This window comes from Oncorhynchus clarkii, unplaced genomic scaffold (assembly GCF_045791955.1).
Source record: "Oncorhynchus clarkii lewisi isolate Uvic-CL-2024 unplaced genomic scaffold, UVic_Ocla_1.0 unplaced_contig_1477_pilon_pilon, whole genome shotgun sequence".
In the NCBI taxonomy this organism is placed as follows: domain Eukaryota; kingdom Metazoa; phylum Chordata; class Actinopteri; order Salmoniformes; family Salmonidae; genus Oncorhynchus; species Oncorhynchus clarkii.
This window is the reverse complement of record NW_027258097.1, coordinates 88424-100000: the sequence shown is the minus strand read 5'-3', so window position 1 is coordinate 100000 and position 11577 is coordinate 88424. Positions and strand designations below refer to the sequence as shown.

The 11577-nt window shown below is 48.8% G+C and overlaps 1 protein-coding gene across 1 annotated transcript in view; it reads left to right on the top strand.

The window, feature by feature from the left end:
- Positions 1-10938, top strand: part of LOC139395365 (serine/threonine-protein phosphatase 2A 55 kDa regulatory subunit B gamma isoform-like) — a 26082-nt gene extending 15144 nt beyond the window's left edge. Inside the window, exons 6-10 of the mRNA XM_071142932.1 lie at positions 4159-4323; positions 5212-5381; positions 6131-6222; positions 6892-6967; positions 10604-10938. Of these exons, the coding sequence (XP_070999033.1) occupies positions 4159-4323; positions 5212-5381; positions 6131-6222; positions 6892-6967; positions 10604-10846 (746 nt within the window). The 3' untranslated portion in view covers positions 10847-10938. The remainder of the gene's footprint in view (positions 1-4158; positions 4324-5211; positions 5382-6130; positions 6223-6891; positions 6968-10603) is intronic.
- The last annotated feature ends 639 nt before the right edge of the window (positions 10939-11577 follow it).

Sequence of the window (11577 nt, the reverse complement as noted above, 5' to 3'; positions counted from 1 at the left end):
GGCCTGTTACTGTTTATATTGAGGTAGTGGCCCGGTACTGTTTATATTGAGGTAGTGGCCCGGTACTGTTTATATTGAGGTAGTGGCCCGGTACTGTTTATATTGAGGTAGTGGCCCGGTACTGTTTATATTGAGGTAGTGGCCCGGTACTGTTTATATTGAGGTAGTGGCCCGGTACTGTTTATATTGAGGTAGTGGCCCAGTACTGTTTATATTGAGGTAGTGGCCCGGTACTGTTTATATTGAGGTAGTGGCCCGGTACTGTTTATATTGAGGTAGTGGCCCGGTACTGTTTATATTGAGGTAGTGGCCCGGTACTGTTTATATTGAGGTAGTGGCCTGGTACTGTTTATATTGAGGTAGTGGCCCGGTACTGTTTATATTGAGGTGCTGGCCCGGTACTGTTTATATTGAGGTACTGGAGCTCCACAATACTTTTAATCTGATATTCAAAAAGAGGAACAGGAAGTAGAACATTTGAGGTGCCGGAAATCAGCTCTGTTGAGCTCCTTCCCAATCCCAGACTCTATATGGCTCTGTGCCAGTCTTCCTTCCCAATCACTGACTCTCTATGGCTCTGTGCCAGTCTTCCTGTTCAATCACAGACTCTATATGGCTCTGTGCCAGTCTTCCTGTTCAATCACAGACTCTATATGGCTCTGTGCCAGTCTTCCTGTTCAATCACAGACTCTATATGGCTCTGTGCCAGTCTTCCTGCCCAATCACATACTCTATATGGCTCTGTGCCAGTCTGGGTAGGAATGTACATGTGTCAAATCTTAATTTGACGCAGTTTGATACAGCAGGAAAATAATCCTGCAGTAACAGGAAATGTTTCGGGGTGTCAGGTAGCCTATTGGTTAGAGCGCTGGGCCAATTACCAAAAGGTTGCTAAATCTGTACGCTTGTTTTATTCCATGTGTAGCTCTGTGTTGTTGTTTGTGTCGAACTGCTTTGCTTTATCTTGTCCAGGTCGCAGTTGTAAATGAGAACTTGTTTTTAACTGGCCGACCTGGCTAAATAAAGGTGAAATAAAGAAATTAAATATGAAATATATAAAATCCCTGATCTGACAAGGTAAAAATCTGTTGTTCTGTCCCTGAACAGACAGTTAACCCACTGTTCCTAGGCTGTCATTGTAAATAAGAATTTGTTCTTAAACTGACTTGTTAAATAAAGGTTAAATAAAATAAAAAACATAAATACAACATTTGAATTATTATATGGATTATAATTATTGGACATGTTTGGTTGATAAATGTCAAGTTTGACGTTTCAAAGTGGAAATGACAAACGTGTGGAAGCCTTTTAAACGTCAAACACGCGACAAGTTTAAAATGTCCTTCACTCAAGGTGATCAAATTACGCTCCTCCATCTGTAGGCTGCAGTGTTTAAACAGTTCGGTACCAGAGACCCAGTCGTTCATTCTGTCTGTTCAGTTGTTCTGCAACAAGGTGATCAAATGACGCTCCTCCATCTGTAGACTGTAGTGTTTAAACAGTTCAGTACCAGAGACCCAGTCGTTCATTCTGTCTGTTCAGTTGTTCTGCAACAAGGTGATCAAATTACTCTCCTCCATCTGTAGGCTGTAGTGTTTAAACAGTTCAGTACCAGAGACCCAGTCGTTCATTCTGTCTGTTCAGTTGTTCTGCAACAAGGTGATCAAATTACGCTCCTCCATCTGTAGGCTGCAGTGTTTAAACAGGCTCTACCATAACAGGACCCTGACCTAGAAAACATCTACAGAGAAGTTTAAACGGGCTCTACCATAACAGGACCCTGACCTAGAAAACATCTACAGAGAAGTTTAAACGGGCTCTATCATAACAGGACCCTGACCTAGAAAACATCTACAGAGAAGTTTAAACGGGCTCTATCATAACAGGACCCTGACCTAGAAAACATCTACAGAGAAGTTTAAACGGGCTCTACCATAACAGGACCCTGACCTAGAAAACATCTACAGAGAAGTTTAAACGGGCTCTACCATAACAGGACCCTGACCTAGAAAACATCTACAGAGAAGTTTAAAAGGGCTCTACCATAACAGGACCCTGACCTAGAAAACATCTACAGAGAAGTTTAAACAGGCTCTACCATAACAGGACCCTGACCTAGAAAACATCTACAGTGAAGTTTAAATAATTCACTCAGTGTCAACTCCCTACTCTCTTCTCTCTACTCCACTAAGACACACGGGGCTCGCTGCAAATAGAATGTGTGTGTGTGTGTGTGTGTGTGTGTGTGTGTGTTCGCGCTCGTACATGTGTGTGTGCGTGTGACAGGGTTGATTAAGTTCAGTAGCTGAGGCTAAAAACAATCTCTGCATATTCATAGTGTGTCTGTGTACTATGAGGTGACCGTTAGTCAGGCTAGCTACAACCACGACATCCATCTACTGTACAGTTAGTCAGGCTAGCTACAACCACTACATCCATCTACTGTACAGCTAATCAGGCTAGCTACAACCACCACATCCATCTACTGTACCGTTAATCAGGCTACTACTGTACAGTTAATCAGGCTACTACTGTACAGCTAATCAGGCTAGCTACAACCACCACATCCATCTACTGTACCGTTAATCAGGCTACTACTGTACAGTTAATCAGGCTACTACTGTACAGTTAATCAGGCTAGCTACAACCACCACATCCATCTACTGTACAGTTAATCAGGCTAGCTACAACCACCACATCCATCTACTGTACAGTTAATCAGGCTACTACTGTACAGTTAATCAGGCTACTACTGTACAGTTAATCAGGCTACTAATGGACAGTTAATCAGGCTAGCTACAACCACTACATCCATCTACTGTACAGCTAATCAGGCTAGCTACAACCACCACATCCATCTACTGTACAGTTAGTCAGGCTAGCTACAACCACCACATCCATCTACTGTACAGTTAATCAGGCTAGCTACAACCACCACATCCATCTACTGTACAGTTAATCAGGCTACTACTGTACAGTTAATCAGGCTACTACTGTACAGTTAATCAGGCTACTAATGGACAGTTAATCAGGCTAGCTACAACCACTACATCCATCTACTGTACAGTTAATCAGGCTACTACTGTACAGTTAATCAGGCTACTACTGTACAGTTAATCAGGCTACTAATGTACAGTTAATCAGGCTAGCTACAACCACCACATCCATCTACTGTACAGTTAATCAGGCTAGCTACAACCACGACATCCATCTACTGTACAGTTAATCAGGCTAGCTACAACCACCACATCCATCTACTGTACAGTTAATCAGGCTAGCTACAACCACCACATCCATCTACTGTACAGTTAATCAGGCTACTACTGTACAGTTAATCTGGCTAGCTACAACCACCACATCCATCTACTGTACAGTTAATCAGGCTAGCTACAACCATCACATCCATCTACTGTACAGTTAATCAGGCTAGCTACAACCACTACATCCATCTACTCCTCCAGACACAGTCCTGTGTTGTTCTACCTGAGTATCTCTCCTTCAGACACAGTCCTGTGTTGTTCTACCTGAGTATCTCTCCTCCAGACACAGTCCTGTGTTGTTCTACCTGAGTATCTCTCCTCCAGACACAGTCCTGTGTTGTTCTACCTGAGTATCTCTCCTCCAGACACAGTCCTGTGTTGTTCTACCTGAGTATCTCTCCTCCAGACACAGTCCTGTGTTGTTCTACCTGAGTATCTCTCCTCCAGACACAGTCCTGTGTTGTTCTACCTGAGTATCTCTCCTCCAGACACAGTACTGTGTTGTTCTACCTGAGTATCTCTCCTCCAGACACAGTCCTGTGTTGTTCTACCTGAGTATCTCTCCTCCAGACACAGTCCTGTGTTGTTCTACCTGAGTATCTCTCCTCCAGACACAGTCCTGTGTTGTTCTACCTGAGTATCTCTCCTCCAGACACAGTCCTGTGTTGTTCTACCTGAGTATCTCTCCTCCAGACACAGTCCTGTGTTGTTCTACCTGAGTATCTCTCCTCCAGACACAGTCCTATGTTGTTCTACCTGAGTATCTCTCCTCCAGACACAGTCCTGTGTTGTTCTACCTGAGTATCTCTCCTCCAGACATAGTCCTGTGTTGTTCTACCTGAGTATCTCTCCTTCAGACATAGTCCTGTGTTGTTCTACCTGAGTATCTCTCCTCCAGACATAGTGGACATCAAGCCAGCCAACATGGAGGAGCTAACAGAGGTGATAACAGCAGCAGAGTTTCATCCTCACCACTGTCACCTGTTTGTCTACAGTAGCAGTAAAGGATCTCTACGTCTCTGTGACATGAGGGCCTCGGCACTTTGCGACAAACACACCAAACGTGAGTTGGCTACACACGGGCGGAGATAAAAGCCTTTGCTGTCAGTCTCTAAATCATGTGTATTCGGATCTTACTCTTCGAGGTCCAGAGTACGACTACTGCTGGTTCTGATAATTAATTGCTCCCACATGGTGTCCCAGGTCTAAATCAGTCCTTCATTTAAATCAGAAGTAGATCTGGCTTCCACCCACATGGTGTCACAGGTCTAAATCAGTCCTTCATTTAAATCAGCAGTACAACTGGCCTCAGGTCCAGATTGGAATTTACACCCCCTTATATTGTGATATCCATCTTTCCTCTTCCTAAACTCCTCTCTCCTCCCACTCTCCCTTCGTCTCCTCTCCTCCCCCCTGTCTCCTTCCTCTCATCTCCCCTCTCCTCATCTCCTCTCTCCTCGTCTCCTCTCCCTCCTCTCTCCTCTCCTCGCCTCTCCTCCTCGTCTCCTCCCTCCTCCCCCTCTTCTCTCCTCCCCTCGTATCTTCTCTCCTCCTCTCTCCTCCCCCTCTCCTCTCCTCCCCTCGTCTCCTCTCTCCTCCCCTCTCCTCTCCTCTCCTCCCCCTCGTCTCCTCTCTCCTCCCCCTCTCCTCTCCTCCCCTCGTCTCCTCTCTCCTCCCCCTCTCCTCCCCTCGTCTCCTCTCTCCTCCCCCTCTCCACCCCCCTCGTCTCCTCTCTCCTCCCCCTCCCCCTCGTCTCCTCTCTCCTCCCCCTCTCCTCTCCCTCGTCTCCTCTCTCCTCCCCCTCCCCCTCGTCTCCTCTCTCCTCCCCCTCTCCTCTCCCTCTCCACCCCCCTCGTCTCCTCTCTCCTCCCCCTCCCCCCCTCATCTCCTCCCCCTCTGCTCTCCTCCCCTCGTCTCCTCTCTCCACCTCCCTCTCTCTCTCTTCCTTTAGTCTTTGAGGAACCAGAGGACCCAGGAAGTCGTTCATTCTTCTCTGAGATCGTGTCGTCGGTGTCGGATGTGAAGTTCAGTCACAACGGGCGGTACCTGCTGACCAGGGATTACCTGACGGCCAAGGTGTGGGACTTACACATGGAGAAAGGCCCCGTCGAAACCTACCAGGTCAGCCCACTAAACAAACACACACACTAGGCACACGCAGAAACACACACACACACACACACTAGGCACACGCAGAAACACACACACTAGGCACACACAGAAACACACATGCACACACACACACTAGGCACACGCAGAAACACACACACACACACACACACTAGGCACACGCAGAAACACACATGCACACACACACACTAGGCACACGCAGAAACACACACACACACACACACACTAGGCACACGCAGAAACACACATGCACACACACACACTAGGCACACGCAGAAACACACACACACACACACACACTAGGCACACGCAGAAACACACATGCACACACACACACACTAGGCACACGCAGAAACACACACACACACACACACTAGGCACACGCAGAAACACACACACTAGGCACACGCAGAAACACACATGCACACACACACACTAGGCACACGCAGAAACACACACACACACACACACTAGGCACACGCAGAAACACACATGCACACACACACACACTAGGCACACGCAGAAACACACACACACACACACACTAGGCACACGCAGAAACACACACGCACACACACAGAAACACACATACATTCACACACTCACGCACACATGTACATGCACAGAAATTGAATGAATGCCTTGGAAAAACCTGTCAACACTCTCTCCTGCCCTCTCCCTCTCTCCTGCCCTCTCCCTCTCTCCTGCCCCTCCCTTCTCCCATGTCTGTCTCTCTGTAGGTTCATGACTACCTGAGGACTAAGCTGTGCTCTCTGTACGAGAACGACTGTATATTTGACAAGTTCGAGTGTGTCTGGAACAGCTCCGACAGGTGTGTGCGTCTTCGTCTACTCTGAGGCTTTATCCCACAGATAAATCAATCCCAGAGAAGAGCTTTGGAGCTGTCAAAATCAATCCCTTCTCTCCTTCCCTCTCTCCATCTCTCATCCTCTTCCTGTAAAACTCCCACCCTTCCCTCTCTCCATCTCTCCTCCTCTTCCTGTTCCAACCCCACCCTTCCCTCTCTCCTTCTCTTCCTGTAAAATCCCCACCCTTCCTTCCCTCTCCATCTCTCCTCCTCTTCCTGTCCCAACCCACCCTTCCCTCTCTCATCTCTCCTTCTCTTCCTGTATAAACCACACCCTTCCCTCTCTCCATTTTTCCTCCTCTTCCTGTAAAAACCCCACACTTCCCTCTCTCCACCTCTCCTCCTCTTCCTATAAAAACCCCACCCTTCGCTCTCTCCATCTCTCCTCTTCCTGTCCCAACCCCACCCTTCCCTCTCTCCATCTCTCCTCCTCTTCCTGTCCCAACTCCACCCTTCCCTCTCTTCATCTCTCCTCCTCTTCCTGTTCCAACCCCACTCTCTTTTCTCTCTCCATCTCTTCCTTTTCTTCTCCCTCTCTTTGTCCCTCTTTCATTCCCCCCTTCCATCTTCTCTCCTCCTTCTACTACCTCTCCCTCCTCCTCTCTCTCCTCCTCTCCCTCCTCCTCTCCCCAGTGTGATAATGACTGGGGCGTACAACAGCTTCTTCCGGATGTTTGACAGGGAGACGGGGCGGGGCGTGACCCTGGAGGTAAGCATATGTACAAACACACAAGTTTCTAACGTTAAGTCGCTAACGTAAGTCTCTAACGTAAGTCTCTAACATAAGCCGCTAAAGTAGGCCGCTAACATAAGCCGCTGTTGATGAATAGATACATGAGAAACGAGACCAAGTTGAGACTCTGGACAAGGCGGATAAGGTATAGTAAAGGCCGTAATGATATCTGGCAAAGCGTGCTGCACGGCCCCGTTCGTCTAGCTCTTAGGTAACTATCGGAAGAAGAGACCTGAAGCATGATGTGCAGTTCATTTTATGCATTGAAATGACGTAGGTAGATTCTGGTAGTCCTGGCTTCTGGTAGGTTGCTTGTAGGTGGTAGACAGTCTCCTCCAGCCTGGCGCCAGTATCCCATTGGTTCTCGACAGAGTTCTTTGTCTTTGGAGCCCATCCCGAATTGGGTTTGAGTGTGTGTGTGTTTATGAGTTTCAGTGTGTACGTTATCTTAGTCAGCCACCTGTGCGGGGGGTTTCCAGTGCGGTTAGTATCTACTGGAAAACAGGGAGAGGGGGGGAGGTTATGACACAGAGTGCAAGCTATAATTGCATGGTTAGGCCACAGGCAGACAACAGTTATTACATGTGTTAATATGTTATTACACCGCTAACGTAAGCCGCTAACGTAAGCCACTAACGTAAGCCGCTAACGTAAGTCGCTAACGTAAGCCGCTAACGTAGGTCGCTAACGTAAGCCGCTAACGTAGGCCGCTAACGTAAGCCGCTAACGTAAGCCGCTAACGTAGGCCGCTAACGTAAGCCGCTAACGTAAGCCGCTAACGTAAGTCGCTAACGTAAGTCGCTAACGTAAGTCGCTAACGTAAGCCGCTAACGTAGGTCGCTAACGTAAGCCGCTAACGTAGGTCGCTAACGTAAGCCGCTAACGTAGGTCGCTAACGTAAGCCGCTAATGTAAGTCGCTAACGTAAGTCGCTAATGTAAGTCGCTAACGTAAGCCGCTAACGTAGGTCGCTAACGTAAGCCGCTAACGTAGGCCGCTAACGTAAGCCGCTAACGTAAGCCGCTAACGTAGGCCGCTAACGTAAGCCGCTAACGTAGGTCGCTAACGTAAGCCGCTAACGTAGGCCGCTAACGTAAGCCGCTAACGTAAGCCGCTAACGTAGGCCGCTAACGTAAGCTGCTAACGTAAGCCGCTAACGTAAGCCGCTAACGTAGGCCGCTAACGTAAGCCGCTAACGTAAGCCGCTAATGTAAGTCGCTAACGTAAGTCGCTAACATAAGTCGCTAACATAAGCCGCTAAAGGAGGCCGCTAACGCTAACATAGTTAAAGTGGCTAGTGATACATGTATTACATAAAGATGCAGTAGATGATATAGAGTACAGTATATAAGTATACATATGAGATGAATAATGTAGGGTATGTAAATATTATATTAGGTAGCATTGTTTAAAGTGGCTAGTGATATATTTTACATCATTTCCCATCAATTCCCATTATTAAAGTGGCTGGAGTTGAGTCAGTGTGTTGGCAGCAGCCACTCAATGTTAGTGGTGGCTGTTTAACAGTCTGATGGCTTTGAGATAGAAGCTGTTTTTCAGTCTCTCGGTCCCAGCTTTGATGCACCTGTACTGACCTCGCCTTCTGGATGATAGCGGGGTGAACAGGCAGTGGCTCGGGTGGTTGTTGTCCTTGATGATCTTTATGGCCTTCCTGTGACATCGGGTGGTGTAGGTGTCCTGGAGGGCAGGTAGTTTGCCCCCGGTGATGCGTTGTGCAGACCTTACTACCCTCTGGAGAGCCTTACGGTTGTGGGCGGAGCAGTTGCCGTACCAGGCGGTGATACAGCCCGCCAGGATGCTCTCGATTGTGCATCTGTAGAAGTTTGTGAGTGCTTTTGGTGAGAAGCTGAATTTCTTCAGCCTCCTGAGGTTGAAGAGGCGCTGCTGCGCCTTCTTCACGATGCTGTCTGTGTGGGTGGACCAATTCAGTTTGTCTGTGATGTGTACGCCGAGGAACTTAAAACTTACTACCCTCTCCACTACTGTTCCATCGATGTGGATAGGGGGGTGTTCTCTCTGCTGTTTCCTGAAGTCCACAATCATCTCCTTAGTTTTGTTGACGTTGAGTGTGAGGTTATTTTCCTGACACCACACTCCGAGGGCCCTCACCTCCTCCCTGTAGGCCGTCTCGTCGTTGTTGGTAATCAAGCCTACCACTGTTGTGTCGTCCGCAAACTTGATGATTGAGTTGGAGGCGTGCGTGGCCACGCAGGTGTGGGTGAACAGGGAGTCCAGGAGAGGGCTCAGAACGCACCCTTGTGGGGCCCCAGTGTTGAGGATCAGCGGGGTGGAAATGTTGTTGCCTATCCTCACCACCTGGGGGTGGCCCGTCAGGAAGTCCAGTACCCAGTTGCACAGGGCGGGGTCGAGACCCAGGGTCTCGAGCTTGATGACGAGCTTGGAGGGCACTATGGTGTTAAATGCCGAGCTGTAGTCGATGAACAGCATTCTCACATAGGTATTCCTCTTGTCCAGATGGGTTAGGGCAGTGTGCAGTGTGGTTGAGATTGCATCGTCTGTGGACCTATTTGGGCGGTAAGCTAATTGGAGTGGGTCTAGGGTGTCAGGTAGGGTGGAGGTGATATGGTCCTTGACTAGTCTCTCAAAGCACTTCATGATGACGGAAGTGAGTGCTACGGGGCGGTAGTCGTTTAGCTCAGTTACCTTAGCTTTCTTGGGAACAGGAACAATGGTGGCCCTCTTGAAGCATGTGGGAACAACAGACTGGGATAGGGATTGATTGAATATGTCCGTAAACACACCGGCCAGCTGGTCTGCGCATGCTCTGAGGGCGCGGCTGGGGATGCCGTCTGGGCCTGCAGCCTTGCGAGGGTTGACACGTTTAAATGTCTTACTCACCTCGGCTGCAGTGAAGGAGAGACCGCATGTTTTAGTTGCGGGCAGTGTCAGTGGCACTGTATTGTCCTCAAAGCGGGCAAAAAAGTTATTTAGTCTGCCTGGGAGCAAGACATCCTGGTCCGTGACGGTGCTGGTTTTCTATTTGTAATCCGTGATTGACTGTAGACCCTGCCACATGCCTCTTGTGTCTGAGCCGTTGAATTGAGATTCTACTTTGTCTCTATACTGACGCTTAGCTTGTTTGATTGCCTTGCGGAGGGAATAGTTACACTGTTTGTATTCGGTCATGTTTCCGGTCACCTTGCCCTGATTAAAAGCAGTGGTTTGGGCTTTCAGTTTCACGCGAATGCTGCCATCAATCCATACGTTAGCGACGTAAGTCTCTGTGCTCCTGAAATCCCAGTGTGGATAACTGCTGGTTGATGATGTCACTCACCAGGTCTAATCTGATCAGAGAGAAATAATGAAGCCACTTTCTGGTCCAGATTTCAATTTGCCTGCTCTAAACGTGTCCTCTCTCTCCTCTCCTCTCCTCTCCTCTCCTCTCCTCTCCTCTTTCTCTCTCCTCTTGACTCCTCTTTCTCTCCTCCTCCTCTCCCCTCTCCTCTCCTCTTCCTCTCCTCTTTCCCTCCTCTCTTCCTCTCCTCTTCTCTTTCTCTCCTCCTCCTCTCCTCTCCTCTCCTCTCCTCTTTCCCTCCTCTCCTCTCCTCCCCTCCCTCCTCCCTCCCTGGAGGCGTGGCGAGAGACCAGTAAGCCTCGAGCTGTACTGCGGACGCGACGGATCTACACCGGGGGCAAACGTCGTCGCGGCGACGTGGGGGTGGACAGTCTGGACTTCACTAAGAAGATCCTCCACATGGCCTGGCACCCCGAGGAGAACATCATCGCCATAGCCTCCACCAACAACCTCTACATCTTCCAGGACCGGGTCAGCCCCGACACACAGGGTCCAGACCTGGGTTCAAATACCATTTAGCACCGGGTCAGCCCCGACACACAGGGTCCAGACCTGGGTTCGAATACCATTTAGCACCGGGTCAGCCCCAATACACAGGGTCCAGACCTGGGTTCAAATACCATTTAGCACCGGGTCAGCCCCAATACACAGGGTCCAGACCTGGGTTCAAATACCATTTAGCACCGGGTCAGCCCCAATACACAGGGTCCAGACCTGGGTTCAAATACCATTTAGCACCGGGTCAGCCCCAACACACAGGGTCCAGACCTGGGTTCAAATACCATTTAGGTCCATTTAGTGTCCATCCAGGACACAGGATTGAGAAGTAGTCGTTAAACGCATGTGCACACACACACCCACGCTGAGATCAGTCTATAAGATGAATGAGTTGGACAGGCCTGAGATCAGTCTATAAGATGAATGAGTTGGACAGGCCTGAGATCAGTCTATAAGATGAATGAGTTGGACAGGCCTGAGATCAGTCTAAAAGGAGAATTAGTTGGACAGGCCTGAGTTCGCTATCTAAGGTGTCTGAAGACAGAGGAAGGTGGTGTGTGTGTGTGTGTGTGTGTGTCCCAGACCGCAGTGACTCAGTGTGTGGATCCAATCACTGTTTATATTGTTATTTTAGTCAACAGCACGTCACTAGACGTCCCGTTTAATGGATTCCCTTTATGATCACAACACCTCAGCACACCTGGATACACAGGACACCTTTACACACACCTGGTGAGAGTGGACACTTCTGG